Source organism: Mesoplodon bidens (assembly GCF_964165515.1).
Source record: "Mesoplodon bidens genome assembly, chromosome: 2".
Lineage (NCBI taxonomy): Eukaryota > Metazoa > Chordata > Mammalia > Artiodactyla > Ziphiidae > Mesoplodon > Mesoplodon bidens.
In genome coordinates, this window is record NC_138177.1 from 104,983,786 (window position 1) to 105,009,670 (window position 25,885).

At 34.5% G+C, this 25,885-nt stretch overlaps 1 protein-coding gene across 3 annotated transcripts in view; it reads right to left on the bottom strand.

Moving 5' to 3' along the window:
- Window positions 1–3,882: 3,882 nt before the first annotated feature.
- The window catches only part of BTBD8 (BTB domain containing 8), an 89,659-nt gene continuing 67,656 nt past the window's right edge, over window positions 3,883–25,885 (bottom strand). For all 3 annotated transcript variants that reach the window (XM_081226543.1, XM_081226542.1, XM_081226544.1), the window contains 9 exons: window positions 20,834–21,016; window positions 20,040–20,177; window positions 18,963–19,092; window positions 16,450–16,511; window positions 10,917–11,625; window positions 10,561–10,648; window positions 9,955–10,094; window positions 6,310–8,640; window positions 3,883–5,027 (listed from right to left, as the gene is read on the bottom strand). In XM_081226543.1, the coding sequence (XP_081082669.1) occupies window positions 4,558–5,027; window positions 6,310–8,640; window positions 9,955–10,094; window positions 10,561–10,648; window positions 10,917–11,625; window positions 16,450–16,511; window positions 18,963–19,092; window positions 20,040–20,177; window positions 20,834–21,016 (4,251 nt within the window). In that variant the 3' untranslated portion in view covers window positions 3,883–4,557. The remainder of the gene's footprint in view (window positions 5,028–6,309; window positions 8,641–9,954; window positions 10,095–10,560; window positions 10,649–10,916; window positions 11,626–16,449; window positions 16,512–18,962; window positions 19,093–20,039; window positions 20,178–20,833; window positions 21,017–25,885) is intronic.

Genomic DNA, 25,885 nt, shown 5'->3' on the forward strand with positions numbered 1-25,885 from the left:
CATACAAGGATCCCAAACTTACCATTCTCTTGCTAACGTTGAATTTTTTTTACAAACTTTTAAAAATCCTTGCCACTTTGATAGGTTAAAGTAGAATCTCAGCCTTGATTTGCCCTTGATTAGTAGTGATTATACCTTCACCACTGTCTCCTCTTATCTTTGGCCTCCTAGTTCTCTTACTTCTGAATATTCCTTTTCAGTTTCCTTCTCCGGCTTTTCTTTTTCTGACTATTCCACAGTATTTTGTCCTCAGCCTCTTGAATGTCCCACAGGCCTCACAAACTCAGTATGTCCTAAACTAAACTCATCCCCACTCCTCAGCTTGCTTCAATTTTTGGCTAATGATGTCATCCACAACCCAGGCACTCCAGTCAGGATCCTGAGTCTTCTAAGATGACTCCCTCCTCTCACCCAAAATCAATGTTTCTCCAGTCCACATCTTAAGTCTAATATGGCCACTCTTTCTATCTCCACAGCCATTGCCCTAGTTCAAGCCTTTATTAACACGCATCACTAGTCTACCTGCCTTGAACCCTGTTCTACTCAATTGTACATACTGCTTCCAGAGTGATCATTCTAAAATGCAGATCTGATCATGCTCCTCTCTGTCCTATATGTCCCTGTCCAACTTCATCTCTTGCCCTCCCCATCCATTCCCTTCTACTCTTCAGCCATATGGAACAAGAATTCCCCACTGCCTCTAAACTCTTTTTCTGCCGAATATGCCTCTTCCTTTGTTTTGTGAACTCTTACTAGTCCTAAAATAGTAAAGGAGCCTATCCAAATATCATTCCATCATTTCTCTCTCCTGTGTACACTGATTACACATCATACAGAGCTTTATTTTGACACAACATAACAACGTAAAAAGTTTTGTTTAACAATCTCTTACTAAACTGAGATATTCAAGGACAGATACAATGCCATTCATCTTTTAATACCCAGAACTATCATAGGCCCTCAAATATGTATGGAATAAGTGTTATTTTTGATAGCAATAAAAAAATTCCTTTCTATCTTCTCCCACCATATCTCAATCTACCTAATGTCTCTGTTACCAAATCCTCTTCCATTCCCCATTTCTAAGGTTGACCAAACTATTGTAATTGCATCTTGAGATCTGAGTGCTTCTCCAAAACAGGCCATCTTGATTACTGCTGACAGTTATCTTTCTGAAACACCTGGTTGTGTTACCTATTAACTTAAGAAACAAGTTTGATGACTACCCATTGTGAGCAGTAGGTGGTTATTTCCCCAAGAATGTGCAAACAGATTGTCCATGGAGAGTTAAAAATAAATAAATGAATGCATAATGGAAAGAGACATGATGCCTACCAAATCCAGAGCTTTGACTATTTAAACATTTAAGCATAGTATTTAATAACTTCCAGAATCCAACTCCAACTCAGCTTTTTAGCCCTATCTTCTACCACTCTTTGTCTGTATCCTCAACACATCCTGGTCACCATTCCTTAAGGTGCTCCTATGTCTAGAATGCCCTATCACCAAGCAAATTCCTACTCATCCTTGAAAGCCAGCATCAATTGCAAGAGACAATCTCTTGATTGCTCCAAGAGATGGTACAAAGGGGCTTTAGACTCTTTCCATAATCTTCATCAGTCCTCCACCAAGAACTCAAATTTAAAAAAAAAAAAGATTTTTTTGTATGGATGGAGTTTTTGAGTCTTAGGTAAACTATGTATAAAAGCATGTTTTAAAAACGTTTGTATTTTTATTGATCTGTAACATACAATCTAAGGAAAAGCAAAGTACTTCCTATAAAAGTTTGTCTTCAAGTCAAGTTGCCTGGCCTACACTTCCAACTAGATTGCAGCCACCAAGCCCCTTTATAGAAATTCTGAAGCTTCACTGAATATTACTTGCCCTTAAGAAGCTTTCTCTAACCTTTTCTTCCTGACAATCTGTTCATAGCTTTTCCCTCTGAGCTATTACAACTCTGACCATATACAATTGTTATCTTACCAAACAATGGCATAATGTGTTATTTCTCTCTTAGTTTCTTCTACTAGGGTAGCTCATCCAGGGTAAGGATGCTACATCAGTCTCCTTATGTGTAAAATAAAGATAAGACATATCTCATAGAACTGTTGTGGGAATTAGATGTTAATGCATATTTAAAGCACTCAGCACAGTGTCTAACATTTAATAAGTGTTAAATAAATTTTAGTAGTTATTTTTCAGTATATGTTTGTTGAATGATGAAGAACTAGCCCAGAGTCTTGCAGGAAACAGACTGGTAGATGTGTTGTTCACAAAAGGGCATGATAAGAAAACACACGTCCTGAAATTACCTAAGAGGTCATACTTAAGGACTTAAGTCCTTCCCTACTATCTGTTTGCAAATGTGACATGAAAGAAATGAAGTTTCAATTATAAATTTGTGAACTTCTGAGGTAGTTTATTAAAGATAACAAAACAATTTCACATTTGGAGAAAAAGAAAACACACTGTCTTGGAAACCTGTGCTGTTTCTGACTCTATCATATATTATTTCTTTATGCTACAAACTATCTATGAATGAATTTGTTTTCAGATTTTATGATAAAAGTCAAATGAAGTGTGTTGTGTGGTAGAAATAACATCAAACTGAAATTAAGGAATACTGAATTCTAACTCACAAATCAGTGTGGGACCTTGGGCAATTTTAAAATTCCTCTGGGCTTCAGAGTCCTCCTTGGGAATTTGAAGGGATTAAACTAACCTTTAAATTCCCATCCAGCTTTAAGACACAAAGTTTTTATAATACTGTTTTTGACCTTTTTCTTATATGGTTTTCCCTCCTCATTAGAAACTGAACTCTTTTGGGTGGCAGGAGTCAAACCTTATTTATCTTCACACTTCAGTGCCAAGAACAAATGTGTTTCTTGACTGTTTGAATTAATGAGTGTCCCTTGCAGAGCTTCTAGTTAAAAAAGGTATGGTATAACAGGTTAGTAGCTAATGTTAACATTAATATGTTATTATATAAGAACACCAAATGATTGTGCATTAATATAATTGTTGATATTCAATATAGTTACAGGTTCTCTCTAATGCTGATCATTTGTTGAAAACTTTGTGAATTTATTATTTTTTAATTTTTATTTTTGGCCACGCTGCACGGCTTACAGGATCTTAGTTCCCTGACCAGGGATTGAACCTGGGCCACAGCACTGAAAGCGCTGAGTCTTAACCACTGGACCACCAGGGAACTGCCCGAAACTTTGTTAATTTAGAAAAGGAATTCTAAGCCAAAATATTACTTTACTTCTGATCTATTTTAGAGAAATTATGAGTTAGTTACAAAGATTTGAGAGGTGCCAATTCTACTAAATCCCATCACCCTAAGGGTAACATCCACCAATATCAAGTAGGTAACCAAGTGTTCACTCCCCAGTAGAATTTTGTAAAAAAGATGTTTATCTTTGCCTTTCTACCAAAATTACAGACTGAAAGACAATCTGATCAAGGAAATAAGGAACTAGAGCATATAGACAAATGGAAAAAGCAAACATACATGTATGTGCACACACATGCACACAATTTATAACTCAATTGCGTCGTGTACCCATTTTCAAGGTAATATTTAGTGCAGGATTACTGCAGGTGCAGTTCAAAAATATCTCTACCATGGAATGAAAAATGGAGAGTGATTAACTATAAAGGAAGTCTATATAGATAAAACAGATGGACAGCTTTCCCACTTTTTTTCAACAAGGGCAGATGCCTTTCTGCGGATATATCCCAAAAAGAGTTACAGGAAATTCCACTTCTCCTGTTTTAGCAAAAATGTCAGTGAAATTTGAGATGCATTTACTTGTCAATTTCCTGGACCTGAATTGTTGGGAAAGCGAAGGTTTTTTCTAATATTAATATCAGCCTCAACCATACCAACCTGAGTTTGAATGTTACAGATTAACTCTACATAAATTGACACAAGCACAATAAGTTTTTTTATTGTTAAATTATGGTTGCCATATGCAGAGCAAAAAGTAAAGGGACTGTTCTACTTGTGCATTCACATTTTAAATTATTGAATGATAAACACGTAAATGAATGATCAGTTAGGAAAGGAAAACTAAAGCAAGGGTTTCCTTACAAGTCTTCTAATTTCTCTAATAATTATAGAAAACATGCTCAAGATTTTTAGAAAAACACTTTTCTACATGTGATATCATATTAATAAACTATGTTTACTTCAGTAAATTGGAAAGACTTCCTCAATATTAAGGATAGTCTAATAGGCTAATGCAATTATCATTTGGATATAATATAAGCATCAAAAAAATAAAGGGGTGGCATAGTTTAACATTTTCCAAAGTGTTAACACTCTTTTTTTTTTTTTTTTTGCGGTACGCAGGCCTCTCACTGTTGCGGCCTCTCCTGTTGCGGAGCACAGGCTCCGGACGCGCAGGCTCAGCGGCCATGGCTCACGGGCCCGGCCGCTCCGCGGCATGTGGGATCTTCCCGGACCGGGGCACGAACCCGTGTCCCCTGCGTCGGCAGGCGGACTCTCAACCACTGTGGCACCAGGAAAGCCCCAAAGTGTTAATACTCTTAATGCTGAGTTTCTAGTTCCAGAATTGTCCATTCCCCTTGGGGTGAACAATCCTCAGAGGAAAAACTAGCCATGGTGATGCTTGCTGAGGAATCATCGAATGGAGATGTTAGTTCACTCCATCTGTTTAAAGTGTCAACATGTGCTTTACCCTGAGGTTTTGAGCTGTCTCGTGCTAAAAGTAGTGTCTGATTGATTAGATACTGTGCTAAATTTAAGTCTTCAGGAATAGAATTTGTAATATTTAAGTTTGAATCCTCTTCAGAGAGCAGTTGCTTTAATAGCGTCCAATCTTGTTTTGCAAAGTGTTGCTCATCTTCAAAATCCATGTCTGTAACATGTGTTTCTGATTCCATTTTCTGCTCAAATGCTTCTGTTACATCCATCTCATATATTGGAGAGAGGGTTTTTGAAGGCCGATGGTCATACATGTAGATTTGTGCCACTGTGTCACAATCATCTATGTCTCCTGAAATAATTCATAATACTACACAATGTAAAAACTGCACATGTTGGTACCCCTCAGAGTTCTGTAGAACAATATTAACACAATATAACAGTTATTGTCCAAAAAAATACAGAGAATGGGAAAAATAACATTTATACAAAATTGACAAGATTTCTGAGGCATTTCTTTTTCTATGTTTGAAAAAAACCCTCAAAGGTAATGTTTAGCAGCAAAATCAACATAGGCAACTAACAATAATTCTCCAGTTTAATTTGAAAACTTGTGATACAGAAAACAAAAATTATTTAAACATAAACAGAACGCGCACATGTATCTAATTCACTACAATAGAAACTTAAAGAGAAAATAAGAGGCCGTTATTTGATGGTGACTTTTAAGGTAAAGTCAGTTTCAAAGGGAGAATAAATACATTTTATCTAAAGACTTATATATTGTACATGCAAAGGAGGATGCAAGCAAGGACAAAAAAAAGTACAACTTTAAAGAGTTCCCTATTCTTGTGATTTTGCTGAACAGGGACTACTGGTAAGTATTTTTCTTAGTTCTGGTATACAGTAGCTACTCAGTCAGCCACTACTGCATATTTTAAATGTGGGTCATGGTTCAAATTACTATAATAAGGAAGACAAACACACAAAACAATTAGACAGAAAACCATCTATACATATGAAATAAGCCTGGGATTTGTTCACATATTATCATTGCTTCTAAATATAATCTCTTCTAGGAAATTTATCTTTTTACTTGAAAATTTTAGAATAGAATTATAGTGATCCTGAAAGTCTTAATCTCTGTAAAATGTATATAAATTTTAATAATTAATCTAGTTAAAATAGTTCAGTGCTTTTAGTTACATATTACTATACTTATTGCACAGCCCTCTTAGATATATATTAGCATAGTTCATAAATCATATCCAATGTATAATAAAATTTCTAATAGTCAATAATTCCTATGTTAAATTAGACATAAATAACTAAATAATAGCAAACTAAGTTTTTCTCTTTATTCTTTCATGTAAAATCTCTTAGTAGGTTAGCTCTAATAAACCACCAAAATTTTTACTAGATATTAATTTTTCACTAAGATTTTAAGTGAACAATAAAGAGTAACTAGCTATATTCATTCTATTAAGAAATTTCAGTTTTCATTTAAAATTTGAATCTGTTGCTTAAGTAATTATTCTATCTAACTAAAATGTAACATTCAGGGCTACCTACAACTTTAAAATTCTATAAACTCATTTTCTTATGGATTTAGCATTTCTATATCTGTACATTACCTGCAGATAAAGCAATATTAGCTTTCTCGGTAGCTGCAGAATGGCTCTCTTTCACTTGACCTTCTGGAGGCAGAACTTGACTCCAATAAGAGTCCAGAGATTTTGTAGAGCTGTTCTTTGGTATGTCAGAATTGGGGTCTCTTTGATGAAGTTCCAAATGACATGGTCTTTCTTGAGATTTTATATCACTATCTGAAAGTTTGCTGTGTGGCTGAAAGTCATTAACCACATTGCTTCCACTGTTTACTTTTTTATCTTCTGGAGGAAGCTGTCTGCCTCCTCTGGACAGGACATCTGTTGTGCTCTTTTTTTCTGTGGCTGAAGCACTCTGTTTATCTTTTCTTGAAGAGTCAATGCTACTAAGACCCAAGGGAGGGCTTTTGTTTTGATATACACTATTGCCTTTCTCTTGTCTACATTCTAAAATACTACCTTTACTTCCTTGTGAGTATCTGGAGTAGCAGACCCTTCCGTGATGTTCATGAGAAAGGCCATCAAAAACATCAGAAGGTGAAGGAGAATCTACAGAAGGCTGAAAGGGAGCATGGACTTCCCCTTCATCAGATCCTAGTTCTTCACATTCATCTACCGAAAGTAAAACTGACCTTTTAAAATTTTTGGTTGCACGAAACTCGTGACTTTCATTTTCAGTTGCATCTTCAAAAGCTAAATTAATTATTCCCTGAAACTGCTGAAGAGCTCGGTTAGATGTAGAGAAATTTTCTGCAACATTTTCAGCTTCAGACCTTTCATCTTCTGTTTCATCTGCTGAGGAAGAAACCTGATCTACTTCCTGAGCAAACTGGATACTGCCTCGTGGAATATTTTCTTTTTCCCTAGAGTGGGCTCTTGTAGATCGAGACCAAATTTCTGGCCTTTTCCTAGGAATCTCATCATCACTTGTCGAATTAACTTGGAAAAGATCATTACTACTTTGCTTTTTCATTTTCACTTCAATTCTTAAGTTACTATCATATATTTTTAATTCTTCAGGAGTACTGGTGTCACTGCTACTTCTTCCAAGAAAATCATGGCACAGCATAGTGCCACATTTAGAAATACCCCTGTCATTTGACCCATCATCATCCTGAGACCCTCCAGCATCGTAGTCTTCAGATCTAGGCTTTATGTCATCAGAGGATGTTGTAGCACTGCCACTGTCAGATTCAGGACTCTCTCTCTGATGCAGAACACTGGTACTCAAATTCCAGTGACTCATGAATGGAGCTTCTGGAGTTTCATGGCTCTCTGGAGTTTCTGTTGTTTCCATATCTTTAGGAGAATTTTTCCCTGGTATTTGTTCCAAAAAACACTTGGAGGAAGTATTTGAGTCTACTGTACCATGTTTGTCTCCATTCATGGCAGAGTCATCAGAAAGCTGATTGGGAATTGTCTGTTCTTCTACATGAATTCTAGATTTTCTGTCATCTTGACCAGAATTTAAGGTACCATTTGTCTGTTCAGGAACACAAGGTAAAACATCTTTCACACATTTAATGTTTAATTTTTTGTTTGTATCTTTTCTTCCTGCTTGCTTCTCCCTATCTGACACTGAATGGACTTGCTCTACATTTGTTGAGTCTAGGTCACAAACTGGATTAGAGTTCAAAGAGTTTTCATTTGGATTTGAAATCATGGATTTTAGAGCAGTGGTGCTATAAAATTTTGGATCTACATTATCACTCTCATCAGAATGACAATGTATTTTAGCTGTGTTGCATTGATCTGTTTTTTTGTGACCAGAAAAATTTGTTTCACTTTTATCTGAACTAATCTGTTTTGATTCCAGTTCATGTTTTATTAATTTATCCAGATTTGAAATATTTTGACATTCTAACACCAACTTTTCTTTTTCTTGATTGTTTAATGGCTTTTGTGGGTCAAGTATGCATGGTGACTGAAATGCTTCTGTATCACTGATTTTGGCTATGAGATTAATTAGAGGTTCATGAGGCTTCTGTTCAGAAACATTGCCTTTGTTATTATTATCACATACATCACGAAGCACACTTTTTTGGACAACAGATGGTTCACTTTTTAAAGGTCTCAGAGAAGAAGGCTGAGTCTTCAATATAACCTGTCCAGGAAGTGTTTTCTGTTTTGAATCTTTATTATTCAAAGTTTCACCTTTTTTAGATTGATTTAGGTTTTTAGGCATTGCTACTATTTTTGCACTAATCTTAGGCAATGTTGTTTGTCCTTGCTTGACAATTTTTCTCTTAGGTGTTTGTTTATCTGTAGTTACACCGTGGTCCAATTTTGTCACATTTTCATCAGACTGCCTTGAAGACACTGAAGATTTTAATGAATCTGGTGACTCTCCTTGGGATCCTAAGTAAAGAAAATTCAAAAATATACCTTCCAGTTTGTGAGTGAAATTCAATATTTGTTTTTAAATCCCTTTAGAAGAAATAAAATAGATAACAATGAAATGGCAACATAATGATCAAATGGACAATTACAAATTAGGCGTTAGTGACGTGATAAAAACAAATTTATTACAAATATAGAGGAAGTATTCCAGCATCTTAAGTAAAATTATTAAAATAGGATCTCTCCTCCTCAAGTAAACAGCATTGATCCTTATGCCAGAATTGGATTTGCATAAATATATGGGGGTAGAAAAATCTGATTTTCTTATGCCAAAAGAGCAGTAAGGGTCTTTCTTCCCTTTGAAGTTCTAGGGGGAAAAACAGACTGTTCCACATAGCTGAAAAGCAGAATCAAGCTAAAACACAAAATAGAAATGTTGAAATTGTTGCAATTTTTTTCCTCAAACAGTAACAAAGCTAATTTATTTCTCATAACCAGATCACTATTATTGTAGCTCATTAGGGTTAACAACTTAGATCTGCAGTTGAAACTAAAGCTGGTAACTGGAAAGAGAGGATTAATTTTGGGAATTCATTTGTTTATAATGGTTGAAGTCCTAGAGATGATATTTTGAGCATTTAAATCTGTCAAACAGAATTATCAAATCTTTTAAAATGTTTAATTTTTAGCTGTCACTAGAACATGAATAACTTTTCTCTGGCTTACTTTTAAATTTACTTTCAGTATTAATTCATTACCTACCTCAAAACTGGTTTTAGTATTTTACAAACTGCTCTTACATATGTGAATGCTTAATGCATAAAGCAAATTAATTTTTAAAATCAGTTATTATATTAGCAAATTATGCAATCTGATCAGTATTCTTCTCTTAGAATATGGAAAAACAACAGGCATAGCACAGAGTCCAGAGGGAAAATTCTTCCTCCCTACGTATTACAGCTTTCTAGATTGTACCATTACTTTTTAAAGAGCTCTTTAGTGTTGGTTTTGCAGATGGAATTCTTATAATTATCAATGAAACTTTGAAGAAGCACAGGTATAATATACAGAAGGACCAGAAATGCAGATAACCTAGTGACTCCCTTAATTATTTTTTTCACAAAAGAAAATAAAAATTAAACTCACACCCCAAATACCAAAATACTTATCTGAAAAGTGGAAGAATAAAATCTCATCTCTAAAATACGAAATGAATGTAAAATGAGTGAAACCACGTTATACTTTACTTATTTGCTGCTAAAGTTCCAGAATCAGAGTTCTGCTTATTCAATTTAAACAAGGAAGCAATACCTGGGAGTATTTCAACTTTACCTTGAGTTTTAGCAAGATTAACTGTGGCATTCTTTGTTCTCTGCTGAGCTGTAGCGCATCCATTGCCATTTCTTCTTTTCTTTAAAATTGCCTGTGGTACTGGATCACTGTATCCTTTGCTGGTGACCTTCTTTAGCACACTAAGGAAAATTATTTGCGTTCAGTATTACACTGAGATTCCAAAACCTAATTTTTTAAAAGACCCATACATGAAATATATTTTTTCACAACACTGTAAATCAACTATACTTCAATTAAAAAAAAACAAAAAAAAAGAAAAATACTTTTTCTCAAAGAAATAAAAAATATATCTCTTTTCTGAAAATAGAAAAAACCATAGGTTCTTAAGTGTTTAAGTTTATAAAACTGTATATCAACTATGGTAAAGCAATGCATAATAAGGTGCCACAAGTATAAATTATTCTTCTATCATTTTGTATCAATCATCATTTTGCATAATAAATAAGAAAAGTTTTAAAATATCATTATGTAAATATACTAAATTTTCTAACAAAGGAAAGATATTTTAACAATATTTAGCTAGAAGTTATTATATAATTAACTTCCAGAGAAAGCTAATGTCTAGGTAAAACAATGAATGCTTACCTGTTATTTATATTAGTTTCTTGTTTATGAATGCTTTTTTTATTGGAAGTTCCATTGGTAACTTTTGAAACAGGTCGAGATTTTACTGCTATAAATTAAGAAGAGTGAGCCATGAGATTGAGGAATAAATATGTAATAAGTATGTATAAATTCACTGGTCATACACTATATACAAAATTAAATGTTACGGTGAGAAAAACTGTTTTCTCTCAGTTTGCATGAATATATGTTACTAAAATCTTTTTGCATTTGAAACTAAATAAAAGTCCAAACATAGGTTCATTTTTTTCTAGGAACTTTAACTGTTCCTAAAAAGCTCCTCAAGAGCTATTAAAAATTAGAGTGTTAAAACCCACCTACAGTGGAAGCTTTTATACTTTCTACACTGTTTTTCACAGTCTGTCCTGGAGAGTCACAAAGGGAAAGTTTATGACCAGAAGGCTTCTCTTTTATTGACCCATTTTCTTTTGGTTCATCCAGACAGTCAGTGGAAGTCAGTAATTCCATACTTGAATTTGTAGATCTGCTGGAGGGCCCTGAAATCCCGAGGCATGGAGAATCTTTGCCTGTCACTTTCTTCGAAGGCTTTGCTTTGGCATGCACGTTTAAGTTCCCAGTGAGTACCTTGGGTCTGGCACCTGTAATTTGACCTTCCTGATTTCTCACTCTTTTTCCATTTACTGAATTTTTCTGTCCATTTGCTGCTGCTGTTGCTGATCTTTCCACAACTTGTCTAGGTGACATGTTTCCTGACTTTGCATTATCACCGTTTTCTGTTTTGGGCTTTATTATAGGTTTGGGCTTTCCAGAAACATTTTTTCCCACAGTTTTTAATTCTTTTGTACTCTTGGATGCGGTTTTTGTACCATCCTTTTCCTTTAAATCATCACGCTTCAAAGTTTTATTTATAGAATTTCTATTAGTACTTGATGAATGTCCAGACGCTCCTAATCCATCAGATTTCATCTTTTGATTAGTAGAGGGATAACTCCAATACTCTTTCTTGTTACTTTCTCTCCAAGATTTGTTTTTTATAGCACCAGGGTCAGAAACTTGTCTCCTTTGCTACAAAGAAGAAAAAAATACTCTGTAACTTGACTGAAGTCTTGGACACATAATACTTTATGTTTCAATAGCTAGTTTTTCAAAGAGGAAAAAGCAGCAAAATTCAGATTATGATTTAGGGCCACTTAAAAGTTGAATGATCTGGGATCATTTGAATGTGTCTTTGATCACATTACCTTAATCAAATCTGAAATAAAACATACAAAATTAACAGGAAATTCTACTATAAAAGGCATACTATTTAACTTTATGAAGTTATGGTAGAGATGAATACTTAATGGTGTCAGGATGCCTTGGGTGAATGATAGCAATATCCTACATTTTTCGAGGGCCCACTCCCAGGTTCTGTGCTAAAATGCTTTTCATGTATCATCTCACTTAATCCTCACAACAATTCTATGAGATAGCTCCTGTTGTTATCTCCATTTCTTCAACAAGAAACTGGGGATTAAAGCAGGTATGTAATTTACCCAAGGCCACATGCTGATAAGGGATTGAACTAGGACTTGAGCTCAGGATTTACTGCTTTAAGCAGGTAATAATCTGTATGTTAATGATTTTCACCAAAAATTCTCTCTTCAATCCTATCCCAAATTCCAGAAATTTTATCACTAAATATTTAATCCTCTGGAGGCAAGGGCTGGGGGTGGGGGCGAGCCCCTGGGAAAGAACACATTACACCTGAAAAGTTTTCTTTTTTTCTTTTTTTGGCTGTGCAGTGTGGCACGTGAGATCTTATTCCCTGACCAGGGATTGACCCCATGCCCCCTACACGGAGTCTTAACCACTGGACCACCAGGGAAGTCCCTGAAAAGTTTGGTTTTTGAGAAAAAAAAACAACAACAACATAGTAATACACTATTGGTTATCTGGAGAAAGGAAAAGGGGTCCTAAAAACAGGTGAAATAGATAAAAAGGGGAAAGTAGAAGGGCACTAAAGACAATGCACCTACTTTATCATTTTTCTTAGAACAACGTTGTATGGAAGGGAATAACAAAATTTTAAAAACTGGTAGGAATTACAGAATAAAATTTTAAGAATATGTTGCCATTTGTTATGTAAATACTCCCTCCCTTTTGGAAGCTGTATGAGACTGTAGAGGTATGAGGCAGAGCCTGTGTTGTCTTCATCTTTGTATCCCTTAGCACCATGCCCATCACATATGGGGTACTCAAGAACATGTGATGATGGCTATCAAACCTGAGCACATATTGATATACAGTTCAAGGTCTAGTTATTTCTAAATATGAAAGCTTCTAATTACATTTAAAATTTGCCTAAGATAAAAATAACATAAATATGTGTGTCTATATTCACACATACATATGTATATACATAAATAATAAATAATAAATAACCTAGTTAAGTTTAGCAAAAAGCAAGGTATAATAATAAAGGAGTCATTAGATTCTTGTTCTAGCTTTGCTTTTAACTGAAGAATAGAATATAGGATATTTAAGAAATCATTACTAATATCTCTGGGCCTCAGATTATTCATGTCTAGGGGTGGAGACTGATCCCATTCAGTGCTGTGTACTAGGATTCTCTGTAATACTTATAAAGTTCAAATAGGCTAGGTCCAAATAGGCTAGATCAAATCTTAGCTCAAAAAAATAACATTTCTCGGGCTTCCCTGGTGGCGCAGTGGTTGAGAGTCCGCCTGCCGATGCAGGGGACACGGGTTTGTGCCCTGGTCCGGGAAGATCCCACATGCCACAGAGCAGCTGGGCCCGTGAGCCATGGCCACTGAGCCTGCACGTCCGGAGCCTGTGCTCCGCAACGGGAGAGGCCACAACAGTGAGAGGGCCACATACCGCAAAAAAAAAAAAAAAAAAATTTCTCTATTTTTAATACCTAAAACCAGGAAGACTCTGATGCTAGACCTCTTTCCACCCTTAAAACTAATCCTTCTTAATTCACTCTATCCTTGAATCTATCTACTTTAAAGCATCATGCTACGGGTGAGATCTATGTAGTATATGGGGTGCTCTACCCCTCTAGAAATTTCACATTAACATAGTATACCACGGTGAGGATTCAACGTATATGCATTTTTAGGCAATCTATGACTTACAACTAAAAAGTTTATGTATGTTTCTTATATACAACTGACCAGTTGGGAACGGTCACCACATGCTATTGACAAAGATAAAGAAAAAAGAGTAACACTCTAAAGCCCTCCTCTTGGGACTTCCCTGGTGGCACAGTGGTTAAGAATCTGCCTGCTAATGTAGGGGACACGGGTTTGATCCCTGGTCCGGTAAGATCCCACATGGCGTGGAGCAACTAAGCCCGTGCACCACAGCTACTGAGCCTGTGCTCTAGAGCCCATAAGCCACAACTACTGAAGCCCGTGAGCCCTAGAGCCCACTAGCCACAGCTACTGAGCCCATGTGTTGCAACTACTGAAGCGTGCGCACCTAGAGCCCATGCTCTGCAACAAGAGAAGCCAACGCAATGAGAAGCCCGCACACCACAACAAACAGTAGCCCCTGCTCACCGCAACTAGAGAAAGCCTGTGCACAGCAACAAAGATCCAACGCAGACAAAAATAAAAAATAAAATAAAAAAATAAAGCGTTCCTCTTAGACACACTTTCAGGTCTAGTACTATTCCTTTTTGTTGGTATTATTTTGTTTTACTTTTTATTATAGAAAAATTTAAACATAATCAAAGAAGACAGAACAGTATCATGAATCCCCACATACCTACTACCCAGTTTTAACAACTATCACCTCTTGGCCAATTCTGTTTCATATATAACTACCACCATTTTATTTTGAAGCAAATCGCAGACATTGTATAATTTTAATCTTAAGCATTTTGGTACCAGCACTGTTCTTAAACGTTTCTATTTTATCTCATCAACTTTCTCCCACCTCCAAAAGATCTCATCTCATTTTGGAAGACACACTTATTCATACCACACTTATTGAGGACTTACTACATACTAGACAATTGCACATAAATTATCTCACTTAATTTTCACAATAATCCCGGCTAGGTTTTATTACTCCATTCTACAGATAAGCAAACTAATACTCACAGATGCCAAAGATAATAAAGTCAAGATCTGAACTCTTATGATTTTATGTCCAGCACCAATTTCAGTACAATGCTGCCTTTCTGAGAAAAACATATTAGACTGTTTCCTTCCCATTGTGGTTAACAGTATAAACCCTTGGACAACCTGAAAGTCAGGAACTGAGGAAGGGAAATGAGATTTTGTTCTGTTTTGCTGTAAGGCAAGCAAGGAGGAAAAGCCTGGTTGACAGCAGTTAGTAGATAGAACAGGGGAAAGAAAGGCAGGTAGGCTAAATCCTGTTGGCCTTAAAACACACACACACATACACACACAAAAACACATAGAGTGAAAGGGAACATAGTACATAGAAAAAATGTTCTAAGGTGCCATTTCCTAACATATGTTCTGTGGAACTGTACAACATGCTTAAAAGGGGTCAAGAGGGAGTCTAGTGGTGTTCCATGGTTATAAAATTTGAGGAAATCTTGGGGAAAACAAAATTCAGAAGTGTTCTTTACTGTAGTGTTTCTCAGAGCTTTTAGGTGCTGGTGTGCATCGTTAGTGTCTAAGAGGAGCTATGGTGTGTAGCAATTCTCAACCTTAGTTGATGCTAGATGTTCTTAGGTAGAACATATGATGGAAATAGTATATTACGGAACACACTTAGAGAAATAGTCCTAGGAGGTTTACTAGCAAAAAGCTCCAGCGTCTCACAGTTTCTCACCCAAGACATTTAGAGCTTGACCTCTGCCTCAAGCCATCAGAGCTCTTGGTTGTGGCTTGAAGTTGTGTGAGTTCCTATCTACTGGCTGATAAGGAAGATTCCCAATTCCACTCTTGCAAGGGCAATATATTCTTTGCATTCCAAACTGGAACTCTCAGTGTATGTCTCCATATCATTGTAATGAGTGTCTAGGTTAGTGTAATTTTATGCTTCAAATATATTATTAAGTGACCATTTGTAAGTTAGCTAGATTGGAACTCTAACCATCATTAATAACATTTTAGGGGAAGAAAAATGTATTTCATGTTATAATGAATATACCAACTAACGTGTGTGGTGTGTGTGTGTGTATGCGCGCTAAAAAACAAATAACATAAAATTTACCATCTTAACCATTTTTAAGTGGGCAGTACAGTCAGGTTGACTATATGCGCCTTGTTGTGCAACAGGTATCTAGAACGTCTCATCTTGCAAAACTGAAACTCTATCCCCATTGAACAATTATTCCCCTTTTCCTTATCTCCCCAGCCCCTGGCAGCCACCACTCTACTTAGTTTTTAAGAGTTTGACTATTTTTAGTTAACTCATATAAGTACACCAAGTAACTTTTAAAGTGAACACAACTGTACCCTTGGTATTACCTGCCTTTTTCACACCAAAAATATATTATGTGGATTAAAATCTTAGTATAGAGAAAATTGGGACAACTAAAATCTTCTTTTGTAAAAAGTAGGTTAATTAGAAAAACAGACATGGAACTAGATCTAGAATTCTAGACAATTTCTGATCTGGAATAGTTCCAACATGCTAGTTGCCAAAAAGGTTTTCAAGGAAATAAAAATGGTAGACAATATTTCACTTCCCATACCAGCTGGATATAAAAAGTGCATATCATTTAAAAATTTACAAAATGTTCACTTGATTAAAAATGAGACTCAAAATTATTTCCATCCAGAAACAGCTTTAGTTAATGAAAGAATAGATTTTTAAAAATTATTCTGAAATATAACATGATAAAATTTAAATTACATGGTATCTTGTTTCATCTGGGCCTGTAAAATTGTAAAAGTTTACCTGAGAGCTGCTGAATATAGGCTTTTTGCCAAGTCTTCGGTCATCACCTTTGTCAAATGCAGCTGTAGGAAAAAAAAAGCAATTTAATTTTACAGGAAGCACTATTATTACCATAGAAGTAGAGGGAAAATAGTATATTAGCAGAAAAAGGTTACATTTTGATGGAAGTAACTTTTAAAAAGTTGAAACCAATCTAGTACACATAAATAATTCCCTATTTTAGCATTTTTCTTAAAGAACTTCATTTTGAATCTTATTTTCTTGTCCCTATGGATTTTATGCTATTAAAATTAATAAATGAGAAATGTACAGTCTCACAGAGAAGATTTATACATTTTCAAAAACCTAGAATTTTCTCAAGCTTGAAATTTTAGAGATAACTTCTTTTTAGCTAGTTTTCCAAGTTTCAAAAAATTGCAGATTTTTTGAAATGTAATATTGAGATATTTTGAGATGTAATATTTTATAAACTATTCAATGTGAGAAAATTTCTATCCTAAAAAATATTAAAATACTCTGTTAAAAATTTTCTGATTTTGCAGGTATGTCCTGAGGAAGGAGTAAAGAGAAAAAAGATAAGGTTTTGTTGAAAATAAAACAAGAGACAATCCTTAAACCTATATCATTCTTTTTAGAATTACATAAAAAATTCATTTTATAGATTAGGTTTATATGGGAATTATTGGGGAACTCAGTTTATGTTCTTCAAATAAGAATTTAAATAACGTCAGGGAAATATATAGGAATAATGGTATGAGAGCCATAAATATAGTTTAGCTAATGTATTTGTTCCCTTTGAAGGTTATGTAGCTTTAAAATATATTTTGAAGAAATATATACATATATTTTCCAAAATTTATTTTATTTTTATTAAAACAGCTGATGAAAAATACATCAAATTATCTGTAACCCTACCATGTACCTTCTACTATTTCTATTCTATAGGAACTATGTTATAAGACAAAGCAGGATCCTAGAAATAGCATTACAAGGATTGGTTTGTGATTAGCAAATGACTGCACGAAAACATACAGGTGGAAATTAATACAAGATTTCTCCCAAAGATCAGTAACTCAAACTAGAATGTAAGAAATGTTATAACAAAGACAACCTAGAATTACTCCTTTATCTGGGATTTCCCAATGCAATAATTATGCATGTCAGGACTCATTATAATTCAACATATTTAAGATTTTAAAAATTATTTTTACACTGATAGAATGTAATAGATTGAAAAGTTCTTTTTGACAATTAGTTGGATTACCAATAATATTTTGTTTTAGATATGTGTATATATATATGTATGTATTTACATGTATTTTAAATTAGCACTTTGAAGAATTAAGATAAAGAACATTGTTCGGGACCCAACTTAACTATGAAATCCTCTAAAAATGAAGAAAAGCAAAGTTTACTCCCAATCAGAAGAGAGCTGAATGACACCTACTCATGGAATGCTGAGGTTAGTTTTTTACACTGTATAGTACAGATGAACTGTCATCTAAAAATCAGTACAAAAATAGTCACAAGGAAAAAAGATCCAATTTCTAAAGACCTTCTCATGACTTTTGTTGTTTCATGGATTTTGTTGTTTTATTATTTTGTTGGAATTTCTTTGAAAAGTGCTCTTGAGATCACATCTGGCTACACCATCGTGTTATGCTCTTAATGCAAGACAGAGCAAATCATATTTTGATTAAATCATTAAAGAATTTAACATATCCATGTACTATCAAGAATATATTATATCACATATGGTCTCCATGTTTTATAGGACAGAAATATTTGCTTCATAAAATACAGTCTCTTAATTTAAAATGTTTTTAAAAGTATACTTACTGAATCTGTCCATATTTTTCCTAAGGTACCTGCTTTAACCCCAAAATAGTCATGAAGCCATTTTTAGTTCCACACCCTCAATTTTTTATTTTAACATTTTTGAAACAAACACACATTCTGAGCAGTATAAATCTTTTATTTAATGCTAATACTTCAAATGGTACCTATTAAATGTCAAAGAGCACTGTGCGGCTCCTGAGGGACACTCCGCAATAGCACACATCGTTATCACTGAACCAATCGATCATGGAATAAAGCCACCTAATCTAGGCAAAACCACAAGAAAGGGTATCTTATGCAAACGATGGGAAAGCTTTATGGAAAAATATATTTTAAAAGGGAGAGAAAGTATGTTTGGCAATCTGTTCTATATGGGTTACATTTTCCTATACTTCTAAATCTCTCTAAAAGAATATTTTAAGCAAATTTGGCTAGAATATAAAGTTGCTAAGATAAAGTAGAATTATATATGTATATATAAGGAAATGAGTTTCATTTTCTAAGGACAGAAAAAAAGCATGATTAAAACTGCCTGAACATACCAGCACCAGTTTCAATTAGCAAGCTATTATTGAACAGAAGCAAACAAACGTTAATCCTACCACTTATTAGAATCCCTTTAAAATATCTCTTGTCACAAATATAAAAATAAAAAAATCTCAAGGCTAATATACCTGCTTGGATTTTCTGTTGATCATCTGCACTCATCAGCTTCCAGCTTTCTGTGTGACGAACAGCATAGAAAGACTGAACCAGGAAGATCCACAGCTTATCACGCAGAGCCTGGATCTTGCACGTAAAACCCTGTGTTCAAGCAACAAATCAGCAGCTGGTCAGAGCCACATTGTCATAGCAACCAGACATTATTCCCTTCCGAATCTACTTACTCCTAAGCTAGATCAATGATGTCATCACTTAGATTTTTAAGATCGCCGGGTACAAGTTATTTATGAAGCCTTGCTCTTTAACAACAGAATTTTATAGTGAACATGAACCTTATCCTTTCAGCATTATCCTTTTAACCAAATACTGTTTTAAACCACCAATGGCCTTTATGTAAATACCTTCCACAGTCTTTTCAAATCAGCTATGACATTAGAAGGTCAAATACTCTATGCAGTAATAATAAATATGATGAAATTTTTTGTCATTCTTGTTGAACAAATAAAAAATGTCAATAATTTGCAATTAGCTGATTAATTACCATTGATTAATTGTATTTAAAAATAAGATTTTAATTTTGCTTTTTCTCAGTCAATCCAATTTTAAATGATTTTTTTCTTAAGACAAAAATTAAGAATATATTATAAAATTAAAAGACACTGATGATTAAAACTGTAAAACATTCTTTAAAATTCTTTAAGTTTTATATTTAGGAAATTTAATGTAGTGACTGGGGAGAAATACTAAACTTATGCTGTACCAATTAATATTGCTAAGTACCAAACTATGTTTAGAATTAGCCAGCCAAACTTCCAAATTCTAAAATTTTATAATAAGTCTATTTGGAGGTAAATCAAATTTTTAAAATTTTGTATTATGAAAAATTCCAAATATACACAGAAGTAGAGACAGTAACCAACCCCCAGGTATCAAACACTTAGTTTCAATGAACCATGCAACATTTAAAACGTGTATATATTTAAAAACCTTAAAACAGTTTAAATATTCTATCATTCGTGTATATATTTAAAAATCTTAAAACAGTTTAAATATTCTATCATTTTAATGAATTTTATTACATCAAATACCATTTCCTTTGTACTGTCAGAGTTCAGTAATGTGTCCAGAGCCGTAAGAAGAGAGCAACTATTCTCAGTGGTAATGTTTTCTTCAATTGCTTTTAAAATTTTGTCTAGCAGATCAGATGTGCTACTCATTGCTTGTGACTATAAAACACAGAAATTGATATTTAATAGGAATATATGTAAATGTGTAAGAAATGTGAAAGTCTGGCGTAACAGCAGACCATTCATCATAATTGGCTATATGAAGTCAATCAGAAGTCTTATTTCCTCTGTTAATAATAATAATTATTATCATTCTAATAATAAATATGATTCTAATCCCTTTCCTCTGTTAAAAATATCGGCACATACACACAGTTCTTAAGAGCCAAAATAGTCCTAAAACAGAGCCTAGAAATAAGTTATAAAAGTTCTTTATTAAGTAACTAAATTTAGAGAAAGTGGGTCCCAGTAAGACAGAGAATTCTGCATGAACCATAATTGTATTACTGACCAAAACAATGTCTTTATGACTTCAATTTCTAAAATATGGCTTATGCCGATTGAGGGCTGGAGTTGCCAGAGTTACAATGTGCCTTGCCAGGGCACTCAACCTGTCCCCTCCTCCCTTCATTATTTTATGAGCCAAAAATCCTGTCCATCACTGCCCTAAATGCTATGCAAACATGCCATCTGCTATGGAATTTATTTAAGTCATACTAATTTAATCAAAGGCAACCTGAATTTGAAAACTTACATAATTATAATCAGAACACAAAGATGGGACTAAATATAGGATATAATTTTAGATGCAGTACCTGTAAGAGGAGAGCAAAATTTTCGCTTTGAATGATCTTGGAGAAGTTTTCTATAATAAATGCAATACATTCTTCTTGGAGCTGAGATGCCATCGTCAGTGCTGCTTCTGTCCACTTCACTCTGGGTAAACTGATGATTAGCCTGTCACTTTCCATCAGAAGAAAAGCAGCATTCTTATCATTCTTATAATTTTGAAAATATTGGGGAAAAAAGTTAGATTACTGCTCATAAAAATAACTTTCCAAGCAAATTAAATACTTTTGTTTTCTTGTGACACTGCCTGCAAAAACCAAAATTCCAGGTAGCTAATATCTTTGTCATTAGCTTTACATATTTATTACTTCATTCAAAATTATCCAAAAGGGCAAACTTTGAGCTGGAAGCAAATCACCTTTAAAAGACAGCTAAAACAAACATGAGAGCAAAGTTATAACTACAAAGAAAAGCTTGACTTCCCTGAGATTTTTCACTACTGAATTAATTTTTGTGCTTATAGATATCATTCATAACTGCATGGCTACACTGACGTAGCCTTAATTCTTTTCTGACTATAAAATACATGTTATTACAAATTTAGAATGGCTAAAAATTACTTATAAACCCCAGTGACTTTTTCTTCCTTTCTAATTAGGTAAGACTCTTCTTTTTATATTATTTATTTAATAACAATTCATTTCTATACCATAGGAAAAAATGTTCATGAATACTGATCTCTATAAAAAATGAAATGACAATTCACAAATACCATGTGCTCTAAGGAAAAGGAAAAAATGGCAACTTAAAATTACTATATTTTATTCATGTTTGATTTCTAATTCTTAAAACGATCCTTAGGAAATAATGATTTATTGAATAGTTATCTGATCGATTGTAGTAGATTGAAAAAAATGGCCACAAATTCTGTGTAGCTCAATTCATCAAGAGGTGGACTCTATTTCCTCATCCCTTGAATCTAAACTGGCCTGTTCACTTGCTTGCACAAGCAGTGGTATTGTGCAAGTTTCAGAGCGTAGGCCTCAAGTAGCCTTGCAGCCTCTATCTTTACCCTCTTGGTTCTGGGACCATGAAGCCATGAAGAAGCCTGGTAAGAAAGACCACAGGGAGTGGGAGGCCCAGCCTCCAACTTAGCCACCAGCTGAAAGCAGCTGCAGGACTGAGCTCAGGCAAGATAAGCAGAAAAATCACCCAGTCAATCCACAGAGAATAAATTTTAGTTTAAAGCAACTTAGTTTTGGGGTGGTTTGTTACACAGCAATAAATAACTAGTAAATCTGGAAATGACAGTGCTTGAAATCCTCAAGCAGAGTCTTCCCTGATCTCTATACCTACTTCAGATTCCTTTTACACATGCCATCAGAGAACCTGTCCCTTCTCTTTAGAGCACTTACTTCATTTGTAATTATTCAATCATGAAATAACTACTTGATTAATACCCATCTCTCTCACTAGGCTGTATGTTTACTGCATGTGAAACAATGTCTGTTTTGGCTCACCGTTGTAACCACAGGTCCTAGTACAGAACTGAGTCACAATAGACACAAACATCTGTTGATCTCTGAGCATCAACAGAGACTGAGAGTTTGTAAGTGAATTCGTAAGCTAAATTAAGTTTAATCCTTGAACATCAAAACTTTAAAAATTTTCCCATTTACCAAGAATTCTTCTGAAATGTATTCTATACTTCCCTTGCTTTATTTGAGTAAAAAAATCATACTTTGCTATACTTTGAGTCTTTAAAAAGTTTTTTTTACATTTTTACTATAATTTACCATTATCCTTTCCTCCTCTGGTAACTTCCTGAGTAACTGTGCAGTTACTAAGAGTTTTAGGCAATAAGCCCAATCTGCTCTACTATAGGCATTGTTCTGATATTAGAGACAAATGTAGAGTATTCAAATAAACTTGGCAGGTATCTACAAAGTGCTTATTATATACATAATGTTATGTGCTCTGACAGCAATATCTTTTTCTTTTTTGGGGATTATTAACTTTATTTAAGCTCAGGAAGAAAATCATAAAAGCAATAACTCAGTAGAATTGCCAATCAACCTGTCTCTCCTCAAACAGCAAATGGCCAGCTTACAAGCAATATCTTTTTAAAAATACAGATGTATAGTTGTCATAATTTAGCTTGAAATCTATTGGAAAACTAAAACATGGACATAAATGATAACAGATGGTATGTGATCTTATTCCATACTGATCTGAATATATGATAACATTAAATGTTAAGAGTAGCTTAAGGTTCAAAGAAGGAAGAAAATGTAATATACTTCTAGACCAAACATATAAAATTTTATTTTATTTTTTTAACATCTTTACTGGAGTATAATTGCTTTACAATGGTGTGTTAGTTTCTGCTTTATAACAAAGTGAATCAGCTATACATATACATATATTCCCATATCTTCTCCTTCTTGCGTCTCCCTCCCACCCTCCCTATTCCACCCCTCTAGGTGGACACAAAGCACTGAGCTGATCTCCCTGTGGTATACGGCTGCTTCCCACTAGCTATCTATTTTACATTTGGTAGTGTATATATGTCCATGCCACTCTCTCACTTTGTCCCAGCTTACCCTTCCCCCTCCCCGTGTCCTCAAGTCCATTCTCTATGTCTGCGTCTTTATTCCTGTCCTGCCCCTAGGTTCTTCAGAACCATTAAAATTTTTTTCTTTTAGATTCCATATATAAAAACACATAAAATTTTAAATTCAATAGTTAACACATGGTTCAAATTTCAAAACTATATAAAAGGCATTACTAAGAAAAGTCACCCACTCATTCCTGTCCCCGGCCACCTATTTTCCCTTGTCCCAATCAATATTATTTATTTTCTGTATTCTTCCAGAGTTATTTTATGCATATACAAACAAAAAAAGTAATTTTTCCCTTATTTTACTCAAATGGGGGCATTAATATGCACAGTACTCTGTACTTTACCTTTTATACTTAGCATATACCTTGAATATTTTTCTTATCACAATATAAAGAGCCTTATTATTGTTTTAATAGCTATGGAATAGCCCATAATATGGATATATCAGAAGTCATACAACCAGTCCTCTACTTGTAAATATTTATTTCTTTCCAGTTTTTGTTATTACAGTGTTGTAATGAATGACCTTGTAGATAACATTATTTCAAACATATGTGAATATATCTATAGGATAAATTCCTAGAAATAAAATTGCTGGGTTAATACTACTTGTCTTATCCTGGGTTCTGCCTAATAACTGAGCCTGAGAAATAGGCTTGTACGCAAGTGATCCCAAGATGACCCAAGAGTGAAACAGGGAAGGAGGGAAAGCCAGTGGAAGGGTATGTTTTCCAGCTCCTTGCTACTCAAAGTGTTATCCACAGCAACCATTACCTAGAGCTTGTTAGAAATGTAGAATCTCAGGCTCCGCCTCTGATTTACTGAATTAGAACCTACATTCAACCAAGATCCTGAAGTGTTTTTTTTTTTTTGCCATACCACACGGCATGCGGGATCTTAGTTCCCCAACCGAGGATTGAACCCTGTGCCCCCTGCAGTGGAAGCACTGAGTCCTAACCGCTGGACCACCACCAGGGAATACTCAGTCCTGAAGTGTTGTGTATATACATTTAAGTTTGAGAAACAATGATACAGCATTTGCTATTGTAGGCAACTGGGGATCAATCTTGTTGGGGGCCCTCTGAAGAGCCACAGAGAATACAATTTGAATTATTCATCCAAGGGATAGATCAGGGAAACATTTAATCACTGGTTAATCACTGACCAATCTCCCATTGGTCAAGGTTTGTCCCCTGGGATATTCATTCCCTTTCACTTCCAGGTTTGAAGAGCTGTAGGTACCCTGGGTAGAACAGCAGTGAAGCCTCAGGACAGAAAGTGAGAAATACGTGTGATATGGCTGAGGGAAAGTGCTGTCAGATTATACCTGTGTGCAGCTGGATGCTGCAGCAATGGTTGGAGTACATACATGGGTCAACAGGATATGAGGTGGGGCACCAGGAGGATACAAAACATTGCCAACATATATTCAACGGAGCAATGTTTTCCAAACTGTAGTTTTCTCCCCTAGCAACCTAGAGAAATATATTTAGTGGCTTTCAATCAGCATTAGAAGACAAAACAAGAAAGAAGAAAGAGATAGAAAAGAGAAAAACAGAAAATATCAGAATATCATATGGAATATGGTAAGTATTCTTTTCTGAAACTTGTTTCAGTTCTACATGTGTGAGTTAACTGGGTTATAACATAAAAAGAACTTGCTCTGGGTCAGTAAAAAAAGTTTGAAAAACACAGCAAAAGTTGTGCTAATTTATACCCTTCCCAGGAATGAATAGGAGTACTTATTCCCTACATCCTTGTTAAAAGAGTACAAATTTCCTTTTTTCCCCCATACTAAAAGGTAGAAAACAGTCTGACATGGTAATTTTAATGTCCATTTCTCTTAAATAAATGAAGTTGAAGATATGTTCATCAAATTAAGAGGCATCTATCTGTATTTTCTAAGTGAACTATCTAGTCTTACCCTACATTTAGCTATTTTTAAAAAATCAACTGGTAGGAACTCTCTATATTAGAAAAGTTAGAATAAGAGTATGATATGAACTGTCATTTGTTTTTTGACTGTGCTTATGGTAATTTTTACTATATAGAAAGTTTCCATTTTTATGTAACCAAATTCTTTTATGGCTTCTATATTTTGTATCCCCACTCCACTGATGAGGTTATAAACTAATTCTCCCAGGACTTAACTGTAGTGTTTTAGGTTTCATTTTCTTTACTTGTAAATCTTTGATCCATTTGGAATGTATACTGGCATACCAGGATGTAATGTATAGATCCAACTTAAATTTTTTCCAGCAAGCTTCCTGTTGTTGTCCTAACACCATATACTGAACAAACACTATATGATTCATACTATTTAATTCTTTTGATATTGTGTTAATTAAATAGGCCTTCAATTATCTTTTGGCCTTAGGACTAAAAGCATAATATATATACAACTTTAGTTTTATCCTAGTGACTATCCCCCATGCCTATTTTTGTTTCAATTTTC